Source organism: Oryza sativa, chromosome 1 (genome assembly GCF_034140825.1).
Source record: "Oryza sativa Japonica Group chromosome 1, ASM3414082v1".
Taxonomy (NCBI): Eukaryota; Viridiplantae; Streptophyta; class Magnoliopsida; order Poales; family Poaceae; genus Oryza; species Oryza sativa.
The window spans coordinates 32,482,233-32,497,167 of record NC_089035.1 but is presented as its reverse complement, the minus strand read 5'-3'; the positions used below and the strand labels follow the sequence as shown (position 1 = coordinate 32,497,167).

The following is a 14,935-nucleotide window of genomic DNA, read 5'->3' as shown; positions in this document are numbered from 1 at the left end:
GCTTTATGCATCTTGTTGAGTTCAGATTGAAATATACTATCCAAAATGACCGGTACATGTTCCTTCAAAAATGGTACATTTAATAGCACGGGAAGATCACTCTTAGCTAAGATTTATACCATCCCATTTACCTTTTTGTAGGGATAACGACCGAAGGAGGTCATCTGGAATAGGGGAAAAAATTACAAGAAAATCTTTCATCGACAGCTGGCTATTGAGAAAGGATGTGCACCAAAAGTGCAAGCTCCAAAGCCGCACGCCAACCGCTCAAATACAAACTATAGAGAGAGGATCGAGCCAAGCACCGAACCGGCCGTTGCTACCTCCTACCGTTAATTGGCTCCATTCTTACCCTTTCCTTGCTCAGTTTCTCCATTATTCCCTTTGCCGTCATGGCTCAGATGCACATTGCACCACCAACCATTAGCTCAGCAATGTTAAGGTCTGGAATTAAACGTGCTGCAGACCGACTAGCTTGATCCCTCGGTGAACGGGTGAACTGTAAATTTGGATGGTAATAAAATTTACCGATGTTTTTGGATGATATATATTTCAAAACTCCGCATCTTTCGATGTCATGAACCCCAATTTCCCCCGTTTTGGACGTCGGTTCAAACCTTCAGAATCAGATAGACATATATACTCATGGATGTGAGACACAGGTTCTTGTTTGATGGTATATTTGCCCCCTAATTAAATGCATGCTTGTCCATTAGAGGTCCCTAAATGAGAAACATATTCAACTAGTCCTTAATCATGACAACAGTGACATCACAAGCTAATATGCGCTATCCGGTCCATTCCCCCCAAGACCACATCTACTAATATGCATGCATGGTACCACACACAGATCACCACATTTCATCAGTTCCTCTCTTTCCCATCCCATCGGTGTGCACTAATCCGAAATTTTACAGACCATCCCCCAGTCCCCCACACATGATGAGGCCATGAAAACCAGTCCCCTAGCTAACCCTAACCAAAGTACAATGGTTGTGGAGTAGCAATGATTTAGGCCAGGGGTTCCACTCAAAGGCCCAATAGGATAGATAAAAGGAAAATAAGAAAAGATGAATGTATCCACAATTCACATAGTCCCATCTCATTTCTATATATCCCCTGATCTTTCAATCTACTACATAAAGCCAACAAGTTGAGTACCAGCTGGTGGTAGAAAAAATATAGAGGAGAGGTCCTGAGGCATAGTAGTAGAGTGATCTCAGCTACTTGCTTGCTCGCACACGAGCTAGAAAGAACAAGAACCAATTCTGCATCCCTAAGCTAAGCTTAGCTAGTATCCTAAGGTGACACTATATGTATGTGGTATATATCTAGATATATTATATATATACACACAAAAGCGCGAACCATTCCCGCAGCAAAAAGACCCAAGGCCAGGTGAGCTCTCTCGCTCGCCCGCTCGCACGTGTAGCGGACAAACTCATCGCTCGGTTGAGTTCTTCTTCTTCTCCTCCTCCTCCTCGTGCGCGCTCTGCAAGCCTGCAACCCCATGAGCTAGCTAGCTCGGCGAAGCGGCCGGCGGCGAGAGAGGGGGAGAGTGCCGGTGGGGACGGAGGAGATCGGTCCGTACGTGCTGCCGGCCGGCGAGCCGACGTCGGGCATGGACACCATACGGTGCTGCATCGCGTGCATCCTGCCGTGCGGGGCGCTGGACGTGGTGCGCATCGTGCACTCCAACGGCCGCGTGGAGGAGATCAGCCGGCCGGTGCTCGCCGGCGAGATCATGAAGGCGTACCCCAAGCACGTCCTCCGGAAGCCGCCGTCCACGTGCCCCGCCGACGGCGGGGGAGGCGGGATCGTCGTCCAGAAGCCCGTCATCCTGCCGCCCAATGCCGAGCTGCAGAAGGGCAAGATCTACTTCCTCATGCCGGTGATGGCCCCACCGGAGAAGGAGAAGGAGAAGGAGAAGGCGAAGGCGGCCCAAGCGCAGGCGCCCGCGGCGGCGAGGAGGCGGCGGAGGAGGAAAGAAACCGCTGATGAGGCCGCCGGCGGCCGAGCTGCCAGCAACGCAGCGGCCGCGCCGCCCACCCGCGTCGGCTCGGAGGGCGAGAAGGAGCGGCTGCTGGCCAACGAGAGGTACCTGTCGGAGATCATGAAGGAGAAGGCGTCGACGGCGAGAGACCGGCGGCGCGGGCGCGTCGCCGTGTGGCGACCTCACCTGGAGAGCATCACCGAGGATGACTTGTAATCAAACGAGGTGTTCGTTTTTTTTTCTTCTTCTTCTCTATTTTTTCCCATTGGGTTCTTGTTTTTTTACTTAGTTTCTTTTGCCAATTCCTTCTGTTTGCCCTCCGGGTTTTTATTTTTTATTTTTACTTTTGCCATTCTTTCCCCGGCCCGTCTCCTTTATTAGAGCATCATCCTCTTCCCTGCTCCTTTACAGGGTGAAATGATGTCTTTGTGAAGAAAAAGATACAATTTTTGCTATGCCCCTCTATCTTTACAGCACCTATGATCCAGTTATGGGCTCAACTAGTTACTAGTTGCTACAGCAGTTTGCATTGTTCTGTACATACATATTAAAATTGTGTAAACAATATTTCTCTAGCATCCTTCTAGCAAAGGTGCAATTATATATTTTTTTTCTGAAAGGTATGAGGTGCAAATCACACCAGCAATAGATGGATCTTGATCTTCCCCTCAATTTTCTGCTACTATGCTGCTAGCCTGCTACACATTCCACGCTCACACCAGCAAGCTACTCCTAGCTAGGAGCCCCCATCTATTTGCCCTTTCACTATTTTTCTTCTCCAAAAGCGCTATACCACTAAACCAACTGTCACTTTGATATTGGTGCGAACTTGTAAATTCCTCTGGAAATTTTAGTATTCCGTGCTGCGCCCTAAATTCCATATTTCGCTCTCTCTTTTGTCCTGCAAGATGGCAGAGTGTGAGAAGGAAAGAACGAAAGAAAGAGCAGGCCCCTCGGTGCATATTGTTCTGATCATCATGAGTATGCGAAAGTTCTGAACGCTTAAGCAATCAATGAGTAGGCCAATGATTGCCAGTGAGGCCCCGGGCCACGGCCATGGCCATCCCTCCCTCCACTAGCAGCTGCAGCTTTAAGCCATATGACACATACTGATCACCCAACAACCGTTGCAACTACTGAAGCTAAAGAAGCAGAGCTGCAGGATATAAGGATAAACCCTCCCTCGGCTTTCCCTCTGTTGGAGGCTGGAGCTAGCTGATTATGCCTCTAAATTGATGCGTTAGGAGCTCCGCTAGCTTTTGCTTTAAGATCTCCGTGTAGGTTATGGTTTGTTTGTTGCTGGTTAATTTAGTATACTGGTAGCTAGTACAGAGGACTATATTACTCTTTCTTTTCTGTTGTTTTCGCTAAAAAAAAGTTGCAAACTAAAGCTTCCTCTTTGTAAGCATTATGGATTTGACATAAAGATGGGTACGTACAATTTGTTCCTTCTCATTCTTTATTTTCTTTCTTTCATTCAATCAAGAGGGAGGAAGACCACTCGCAGCTGCTGCCTTATCTAAGGATGTCTCATTTGTTATTCCTCCCACAAATCAGTGGAGTACACGTGAACAGTAGTGGAACAGATGTTTGTTAGTTACTACGGCTGGGAGCTTTGGCAACACTGTAATCTACAAAGAATACGGTTGATCTTCTCCATAAATTTGTTCATCATGGAATTGTTTTTTCTTTTAAAGAGGATGGTCATGGATTAGTTAGAAGGTCGGAGTATATATGTATGTGTATGGTGCTGATGAATCATCACTGGACACTAGCAGTATAGTATTAGAGTATGGATACCACATGCAAAGATATACTTAATCTATACTGCTCCACTGATCTTGCCTGGGGCTCAAATGGAGTTTTGTTTTTGTTGGGGATGTCCACTACATGATTATCTTTCAACCATCTCCACGCACTCCGTTTGTTTAATCGTTCTTCCCCATGAGAATGCTGCTCGAGATTTTACTAGTTGATTCTTAAGCTAACTTGCTTCCCTAATGGGGCGCATAATTAGTAGTTTAGCCCCTCCAAAAATTCAGCCGTACCACGCCGTCAACTGGGGAGCGCCGCTAGCCCCCATGTACTCCAATAACCAAATTCTCAGAAATCCTGCATAATCATTGGCCTGGAATTCTCTGAATGATTGTACAGTTAATAAACTCTTGGCACATTCTTCAGCAGCCACAAGGCAACGGAGTACGTACCTAGCTTTAAATTGCTGTAACAGCAAGGGAGGTCCATTTCTTTCTGCCGGTTAAATCCTCGACCAGCTAGCTCTCCCATGATCAGCTCAGGTGTTGAGGTGAACTAGTAGTATTGTATATTGATTTAGTTTATTCTTTCCTAAAACCACTTAGAGCTATCTGTCATGAAAACTGCTAAACCATCTACCCATGATGAGAGGGAAGGCAATTGGCACTTCCATAATGACTTCATTTAGGCTTGTGAAGTTGCAACGTCTAAAATTGTAATGGCAACTGGTGTGGTGCAGCAGAGCTTGATGCAGATATAAGAGAACTTTAAGCATATGCCAATGTTTAAATATAAAATAGAGCTGATTGAGTGCATGTGTTCATGTGTCGCCGAGCTCTTTTGGAGTAGGAATTCATAGCTGTTTTTATCTCAACAGTACGTAGGCCATCAGTAGCACCACACCCGTCTCTCGTGGCAACGACATGTACCGGAACGTGAAGGTGTCGACCTAATTAGTTGGCTTCCAAGTGATGGACCCCTGATCAGGCTAACTAATCAAATGAACTTTAATTAGGGCGCTTGCCAACTTAAAAGCTTGTGCTTATGCATGTGTGGGCAAGTGATTCGTACATGGTTGTGTAGTTTTCTTGCTTTTGTTTTTTGGAGGGATACAAACATGTTGTGTAGTTGTGCACTTGTGCGTGTAATTTTGAGATAGATAAGAGCGGAAGAGTGTTGGTTCGTGTGGGCCTTGGGTGAAGGACCCAGAGAAAGTATATATTGTTGATCTAGGCTTTGAGTGGACCAAATGCATCTTTATATATGTGCTATATGTATATGCAAAGCCAATGGCATGGACCACAAGCACCATGATGGCCATTCTTCCATTAAGCACAAGCTCACACAAGTCACTGCTCCTCCTCTCTCACGGCCACCTTTTGATGTCAATTCTCAAATTGGCGCTCATGTGCCTGGATGGCCTTTTGGCAAAAAGCTGGAGGGGCTCAACTGCTTCCAGGTAAAAGTGGCCACCAAATCAATCTCAAATAGCTAGCAGCTAGCTAGCAACTGGATGAGATGAGCCATTGAGCCTTATACCTGCTAGCTTAGCTTGAGCGATATGACATGACATGACACTGCCGCTAATTAGCGTACGTGATCCTCGTTTCTACTACATTGTTTGTTTTTGTCCTCTGTGCAAGTTCGTCTTCTATTTTAAGTATTTATCATGCTTGGTTTCTACGTGAGTTCTTCGATCCACTGGCACACGCCTGAAGTTATGGGAAGTGCTTTTGTAAAGCCCAGTTTAATTTCCGGGCGCACATGCTATGGAACCTAGAACCAAACTACTTGCTACAAAGTCTGATCATTCTTTCCATGTGGTGTCTCTGAACCGAATCGAGTCGAGTCAAATTTCAAGCTGAATTATTCTGTGCGATATCAAAGACAGTTTTGGTCTTTGACGACATCAAAGCTGAGTTCCGAGTTCAGAGAAGTCTCGGACGAAAGAGCCAAAGAGGCCACTCTATGCAGCACTGATTCAGAATGAGAACTAGAAACCATTGAGCATTTTCTTATGTCTCAACTTTTTTAACAAACTTGCAAAAGCTTTACACACGTCAGTATATTAAGAGGAAAAATATCACATCTCTGCAACCCGTCTAGATTGTCGCCGAGGGATACATGGGGAACGAAGCCGAAAAAATCTATTACATACAACATGAACTCCTAGAGAACGGGAAAAGCTAGTAGCAAAAAGGACAAGACGGCCGGTAAACAGGACTTCTAATGGGCTACCATTCGCTTCCATCCACTGCCGCCCACCCAATCGATCGATCACTTGTAGCACTTGAGAGAGAACGTCGTCGAAGATACGAGCGCTTCTCTCTAACCAAAGATACCAAGAGACGAGGACGACGAGAGTACCAAAACCTCGTTTGCGCTGCTTTTGTTATGTATCAACTTGTTATGTTACGTGCAAGTCGATCCAATCATCCGCTTCTTGTAGGGACTAATGGACTATGTTGGTGTGAGAAGCAACAGTACGTCTTGCTCTTGCATCTCTCTGCAAGCATCACCGTCGGCTTCGCCAAAGTCGTTTTGGTCAGTTATGTGTGGCTTAGTATGCATCCACTATAGCATTGCAGGCGAAAATGGCTATCTTTGTAATAGTTTTGATTGGGCCAGCTGGACGGAAACGCGCTTATATCATCATCGCATCCCAATTCCATTACCCGTTGGATCTGTTATTTTCAGCTAACTGTGTACCTCGTGGTTTGGTGCCCTCTTGACTGAACAGATCTTCGTCGCCAATAATCCAGACTTATAATATCTACCAGAGGAACTCCATCGATCTTTGCTGTTATACGATATCAATATGCCCATGTCGGCATAACACTTAAAGAAAAAAAATCAGAGTAGAAAACTAAAAATGACTAAAAAAATCTTCTTTCTGAGACAAAACAAGAAGATCAAATGAGGCCTGCATTTATTATGCAAAAAATATCACTAGTCCAGTACCTTTCTAGCCCAAGTCTGCACTCTGCAACGCTTAGCCAGGCCGACCCAACATGGAACCGGACTACTGGAGCAGAGATCCCCTTTCGAGGATGGGAGTAGGGATTCGAGTAAGAAGGAACATGTTCACTTTAGGTCCCTCGAATTGTCGCCAAGTCTGAAATTCATCCCTAAACCGAAATATTAGGTATAGGCCATCTCTAAACTCATAATATCGCAATATGGTGGTAACTTTTGGTTGACAAGGTGAGTGGGACCTATATGGGCCCCACGTGGTGAGTTGGCCACTGACATGTGGGGCCCACAGGGGTCCCACTCACCATGTCCGTCAAAACCGACTACTCTGCTACCGAAGGATCAAAGTTGACATGTGTCGATGAGTGATACTCGTAAATCGAATGATTAGGGTATTGGGGTACATTAGAACAAGGATCTACGTAGTACGACATTAAGCAAACAGAAAGACAAGGATTATACTGGTTCAGGCCCCTTATCATGTAATAGCCCTAGTCCAGTTTATATGGGATTGATGATAAAAAAACCACATAGTACTGTTGATGAAAAACACGAGGCCTGGGAGATCTGCTTAACTCCAGTGCAGGTCCAAAGCTCGCCTTCGGGTATGCTAGCGTGCCAGTTGATTTGATCCTGCAATCAACAAGAAACAAAGACAAGACAACCGCGGTTAAATCCATAAATGATAGCCGATCGGCTATGTGCCGATGACATATCATTTATCTTTGAGCCGATGTCATATGTGAATCGATCGGCGGTTATAAATAGATAATAAAGAACTAAATCTATTCGATCGGCTGTAGATGTTAACAGAATATAAATCTTATATCGACATATACTTAAATCAAGTGATTGGGATAGATCGATCGCCATGCCGAGACAATATAAATCACTTAGATTGAAATATATGTTAATAACATAACTATATGTGTTTACAGCTTAGCCGATCAGATAGATCTAGCATGTATCGGCTAGTACTCCGATACAACTCTATGTTAAGATGTTGAAACAAGCAGAATCTACCAAACAGAAGCCTAATATACTTAAATGCAATAATATATTGACATAAAGGGCAGATCTAACGTGTCAATGAAGCATATAGAGCAAATATAGTTAAATCAGATAAGATCGGCTGAAACTCCGATACTACCCTAATCGGCAACCAGAAGGCAGGCTAGAGATTGATATTCTAAGCACGACTTAATCAGTCAAACTCAACTGATGCAGCATTAAGTATGAAAAGAAGAACAATATCTAGATAATCAAGCCGCTGAAAGTTTCATAGAGTGGTAGATATCTTATATAATCTAAACCAACGTCGATATTTAACCTAATCGGCTGCCCTCTATTAACAGATGTTAGCCGATTGTGGGTTAGATGGCGATATTGCTAGAGATTATGTAAGATATATGATAACTCGATGAATTACATAAACAAGATTAGAGTGTCATAAAGATGGAAGCACTAATCCCGAGAACGCAAGCCGTCATAACAAGTTTTACCTCTTCTTGAAGATCGAAACCGATGCAGCTTAACCCGAAAGCAAGAACTCATCGAAATAAAACTAAAGCAAAAGGGTGGCGATGCGCCGAAATTGTATTGAACGTGTGTGTTAAGAATTATATAGGGCTCAGGGTCTATTTATACCCGAGAATTACAAGATATGTCCATACCGGACACGACTATTATCTCTAACAAACTCTAATATACCATAAGTCTTTGCGGCAGACTTTTGCCCAAGCATATCTCTAAGGAAATTACATAAAATATCCTAATTAATAGATACAATTGCCTTCTCAGGACTCTATCCATGTGCGGCAATCATCTTGAAGCACCTCAATTCAACCCGATGTCACACACCAAGTTGTATTGTCGGAATCGGCTGCATCAGCCTACCTAGTCTGACTCAAACTCAGCTGATCCTAATCGTAGCCGATCTGGACTCTAGCCGATTCCTACTCTGTTCCCGAATCGATCTCCGCCTCCGACTCCACTTCGATCTAATCTTCTTTTCCGATGCCGATGTTACCAAATTTGGTTGTTAACAAGTACTGTGGAAGTAGATGAATTCGATGATACCGACAAGATCGTAGTCGATTTATTCGATGAGATTTCCCGGCGGCTTGGCTCCGCGTACCCCGGCTTTGTAAACTATGGCGGGTGTGTTGGCGATGAATTTCAATGCCTTGCACCCCTCCTCGGGGGTCCCTTTTATACCGTGAATCATCTTGATCTCTAAGTAAGACTTGGAGACATCGGATCTCGTATGATATAATAGAAACTTTATCCCCTCCGAGTAGGACTTTGGAAATCACTTGACTCTTAGAGATATTTTTTATAATTTGTAACGGATTCCTACAACGTATACGGAAACAACCCGTGTACGTGAAGGTATACCATACTCATATATTCCATAAGTCGTCGGATATGAGATATGCCTTATCCGTAAACATGACAACATTGTATTGTTAGTTGGAGGATGAGTATTTATACCTGGTATTTCTGTTCATGAATAAATTTTAGACTTGGCGATAAATTTAGGGACCTAAAGTGAACTTAAAGCAAGTAAGAAATGGAAGATCCCATATTCCGCAACGTGGGCTGAAATTCCCCTTCCCTTTTGTTGTCGTCTTTTTATGCCCCCACTACCTCGGCACCCAACCCACGTGGGCCGGCGATGGAAAAGCAAAGGCGACGGATACCCCACCTCCACCGAAAAGCAGATGCGATGCGAGGTGAACCGAGAGGAGTCGCGCGCGGTCGCGGGCACTTTCCGGTGGTGCCGAACATGCGACCACGCTTCACAATTTCTTTCTCGTCGTCTTTGAAGTTTGAACTTGGTCGCTTCCGTCTTGACGGCTACACGCCGTCGCGATCGCACTGGACCGGATCGTTCTGCATTGTCGGTTTTCTTGTAGACGGCGCGCGGGCGACGACTGGAAGGGTCGGGTGACTCGGGTCGGCTGCTTCAACTTTGAGGTGCGGAGACGGTTTCTGACCGCGTTGCATCTGGACGGCGAATGTATCCCACACGAGTCATCTTGATACACGGGGAGTCGGGGACTGGGACGGCTACTACGCTAGTCTACTACTCAAAGGCTGTGTTCTCTTATTTAGTAGTACTAGTAATGTTTCCGTGCTAACGCTACGGTGTCACTTGAATGGCTTGCTACCAAAACTAGAAATTGATAAGCAGTAATATAGGTGATATAGCAGGAAAAGATACCGTGTCAAAATGCATATAAAGATTATGACAAATTTGGTCATTGACATAATACTACATTTCATCAGAGTTACTGGTGAAAAATAATGTCTCGCGGTTATAAAGACAAGGCAACAAAGATAATAAATGGATGAATTCGTATCATTGAAAATAAACCCTTGTTTCGCCGCCCAAGTCGTTGAAGATGGTAAGTGATGGCTTTGTTGCATTCTTTAACCTCCCTTTCTATGATCAAGTCCTAAGCAATCATCATAAATATGGAAGTCACGTGGATTAAAATCTGGGTAAACAATTCGAAAGGATTAAAAAAATAAAATGGCGATTAAGACATGAGTCCTAGTAAAAAGCAACCAAGAGATTCGTCTACTGGATATTCCGTAGAATATATCTTTCAACATTAAGCACCTATAAGAATGACAATACCAAAAAATGTAGTAGCAGACCACTTAGTTTGTTTCATGTAGAAGCAATGATGTCATTAGACTAATATATAAGACACCTAATATATATACCTGTATTAAAAAGTGGACTCCAAATCAATTGTCTTGTGTTTGTGAGCTGAATCAAGAAGCTCATGGAATAGCAATAAGTGGAATAGTCACACGGGAAAAAAAATAAGTGTGCGCTTATTGCTTACGCTACAGCAACATTTGATAGTGCCCTCATATATTTTTGCAAGCAAAAAATATATAACAAATATATAATCCTATCCACAAAATGTAATACTTAAATTACATACTTCATTTTTTACCATATTTCTTATGAAAAGCAAGTCTGTGAGGAAATCGTCTTTAAGAAATGTTGGTACATCTTAGGAAACAACGAAATACAAAAAAAAAAGCAATTATCTTTAAGAAAAAAAATAGAACATGTATATAGGTGCTAACATTCACCAATCAACATGTATAAATCCTAAATCATGTTGAGATCTCCAAGCTCAATACAGAAAGGAAAATATATAACATAAATGAAAAAGCAAAATTCTATTTCAGATTCAGCTACCTTTTGAGGTAGAGAACTACTGCTCTTGGTCTCCTTGGCTTCATTGACATACGGTGCAACAAACGCAAATAATGATCTTGCTTCATCATGAGACAATGGCTACAAAAATGAAAGACGGTGCAACAAACGCAAACAAGTACTGATAATCCTGCATATAACATATTCGGGGTGCTACTTATGGTCAAAGCATTATTCAACTACTGGCAGCTTCAATAATCATTCATATACTATGCCATCCAGACCAATCTGAATTATGTTTGCTAAAACCTGAACACAAGTGAATGAAACGCAGAAGTGGCATTCACGGTTTCACACGCTAGACTGTAAAGACTAATAATCAATAACTAAAGAATCCACAGTTAATCTTCCCTGAACAGAACCAAGTGCATCTAAAACAGCAGATGCGCATTTATCTTTAAGGTAAGATCCTTCAGGTGTCAAAGTTAACCAAAATTCACAAGCAGCACTTAAGTAATATAGCTTGTGAATTTGTGGTTTTAATAGCCAGTTGTTCCAAATGTTTCAGTAACTAAAGAATCCACAGTTAATCTTCCCTGGACAGAACCAAGTGCATCTAAAACAGCAGATGCACATTTATCTTCAAGCTAAGATCCTTCAGGTGTCAAAGTTTAACCAAAATCGACACCGCCAGTTCGAACATAAAATGAAAAGGTAGATTTTTGTAGATCACCGTAATGCAACAATTCACAAGTAAACAAAGTTTAGTTTTTTTATCATGCAGTCAACATTTGCTACAGGTGGCTAAAAGCACCTGAAAATTAACAGCATGAAGAATTCAATTATTCTGCTAACAAGTAGCTCTGACCTGGGGCACTCCTGCCGGATCCAATGCACGACAACCAGGCATTAATCCTTTGCAAAACCCAACCAAGCAAGCATCAGGCAAGAATCTAGAAGCAGCCATTATCAAGAAGAACAGCAGAACAGTGAGGATTGGAAGCAACTCTTCCAGTGTTTGATTTAATTTCCACTGAATATCTATTTCAACCTGATTAGATAATCCCCCGTATCATACTTCCCATTCTCCAAATTGAGCACTACCAACAGGCCATCTCAATTTCCACCGAAACCCAAATGATGTAACAGTCAAACCATAGCCATAGACACTCAAATCACAACCGAGAAAGAATAGGCAATGCGGAGCTGAATTCTCATTGTCAAGGCGGAAAATGGTCAGGCGCTTCCAGCGGCCGACAGCGAGGAGGCCCCGGCGGTCATCCCAGGCGAAGAGGTTGGCGCCATTGGTCTTCCCGATGACGGCGACGGTCTCGAGCCCGGGGAGGCGATGGAGGTTGACGTGGAGGCACGGAGTAGATGGGTGATGCGGGCGGCGGCGCCGGTCAGGGTAGATTGGCGATGCGGGCCACGATAGGGCGCGATGGAGAATCGGTGATGCTGGTGGCGGCGCCGGTCGGCGGCGGTTGGCGTGAGGGGCGAGGCGACGTCGCGGGTGGCAAGGCGGCGTCGCGATGGCGGAGCGTCGGTGGCGTGAGGGTGCAGCGTCTGCGGAGCTGGGTGAGTGCGAGAGAGAGGAGGGCAGAGACAGGGTTCTCGGCGTGATTGGGGGACGCGCGTGAGGGAAGGGGAGAGGAGGAATGCAGGCAGGTGTGGGTGCCAAGCGCGTGCGGAAGGGAGAGGGTCCACGACGATCTCGAATCATTGGATTCGATCATTCTTGACCATCGGATTTGATGAATGAGGTTTGTAGGAGTGTAGTTGGTGAATTATAGGGTAGATTACGAACTAATCCCGCATGAAAAAAGGATGATACTTTAACACATGTCTAATAAAGTATTAACTATTTCTTAAAAAATAATTAATATAATTTTTTAAAACAACTTCAATATAGATTTTTTTTTGAAAAAACATATATTCCCTCCATCTCAGAATATAGCAACTTAGAACACATGTTCAGATTAGTAGAGTTAGGACGCGTCCCATCTGATTATAAGTTGCTATATTCCAAGACGAAGGAAGTACTATTAAGTACTCCCTCCGGTTTCATATTAATTGACGTTTTAGACATAATCTCACATACCAAGGTGTCGACGTTTGATGTCGTGATTCCGGTATTTGCATGGTATGGGGATCGTCGGTACTAGGGTATACGCGAGACTGAGGTAAAAGAGATGGAGATATGATTTTTATACAGGTTCGGGCCCCTGAAATGTCAGGTAATAACCATACATCCTGTTGGCCGAAGCCGGTATTGCTCTTATTCACCATAATCACACCAGTACAATATTTGGGGTAGCCTAGCTAACTGTTGTCGACATGGCGGTCTGAAGTTCTGACTCGTAGTCGACAACAGGGTAGTCTTCCTCCTCGAGTTCGTGCCCGACGAGATCAGAGACAGCGCTTTCGTCTCTCTTGACAGTATCCGGAGATACCGTAGGGGATTAGCCATGCCTATCTCTGAAGTCGATATCCGGCGTCTTGTCTTGGCGTATGTTGGCTTCTGTTGTTCCGTGTCTTCTATGGTGGGTGTGTTGATTGTCGTGTCTTCTATGGTGGGTGTTGATCGTGTGTGTCCCCTCTCTTCATAGGGGGCCTTGTATTTATACCCATAGGTGTCTCCTTGTCTAAGTAGAACTAGGGAAACCAATACGGATACAATCCGAGTAGTCCTTGTCGTTTCCATGTAGAACTCTGGTTGTCTTTCCTTATCCGGAACTCCTCCTATATCCGCAGGTTGTTTCCATATAGGACATGGTATGTGGTGGGTACTGCCGAGATTTAGTCAACTACTATTAGGTATGTGGTATCTATAACCCTGAAACAAGGCATGATTAATTAAGATAACTATTCCTGTTTTACCCCTATTAAATTAACTGGAAGACCGCACCGTGCAGGTCATGCAATGGAGCTGATTAGTCATGCATCACGGTAGTGTAAGCGCTGATATTGGAAACAGCAATACCATTAAGACATTAATTAGTTTAACATGGGCAAATTCGTCATTAACTTCCACAGAGATGCTCAAACGTCAGGAATTATCATCCACAGAGTACATTGCTTCAACGACAACTAATATGAAACCGGAGGGAGTATAGTTTAAAAACATGCGCGTGGAAAACAGGCATCCCAAAAAGAACCCAATTCTAATTACAAATTTCGACACATGTCCAAGTTTGTTGTTAGAATTTGTTTTTTTACACAGTAGGAAATTCATTAAACAAACTCAAAGTCGTTTTGGCTAGTACTCCGTACTCCGTATTAGCTAGTACTACTCCGTACTGAAACTCAGTCCAGAGCGTATAGTGCGCACGTACGCAAGTACTAGGGGCTGTTTGGTTTCCACCTTGTCACATCGGATGTTTATGTTTAGATACTAATTTAGAGTATTAAACATACATTAATTACAAAATCCATTTCAGAAGCTTGGGCTAATTCGCGAGACGAATCTTTTGAATCTAATTACGCCATGATTTTGACAATGTGATGTTACATTAAACTTTTGATAATTATAGATTAATTATTAGGCTTAAAAAAATCGTCTCGCGGATTAGCTCTCATTTATAAAATTAGTTTTTTTATTAGTCTATGTTTAATACTTTAAATTAGCGTCTAAACATCTGATGTGATATGGGCTAAAAAGTTTTAGCCCCATCTAAACACCCCGTTAGTAATACTTGATGGTCTTTTCTCCTTGGCCTTTCGTGTGCCTGGCGCGCTCAGTTTCCAGCCGAGCCAGCCAGAAATAACTGTCACGCGACTCACGCGTTTCGTTTGCGGGGACGAAAGAAAATGCTCCCGGGTTATAGAAAGGACACACGGACACGATCTATTTCTTCAGAGGGAGGGAGTCCCTGGGCGAGCCGCATCCCAGGTGGGGCCCTAGCCTACTTGTAGCACACCCGGTGTGCCCCGCTCGGTGTACTTGGGTGAATTGCTTCCACCCATTTTCTCATTCCATTCTCCCCCGACCGACCGAACCGACCCGAGCCGAGCCTTGTTTCGGAAGCCGA

At 43.8% G+C, this 14,935-nt stretch overlaps 1 protein-coding gene across 1 annotated transcript; it reads left to right on the top strand.

The window, feature by feature from the left end:
• The first annotated feature begins 871 nt into the window (after positions 1–871).
• LOC9271377 (uncharacterized) lies at positions 872–2,448 on the top strand. Its single transcript, XM_026021100.2, has one exon. The coding sequence runs from the start codon at positions 1,622–1,624 to the stop codon at positions 2,207–2,209; it is 588 nt and encodes a 195-aa protein (XP_025876885.1). The 5' UTR covers positions 872–1,621; the 3' UTR covers positions 2,210–2,448.
• Positions 2,449–14,935: the final 12,487 nt, after the last annotated feature.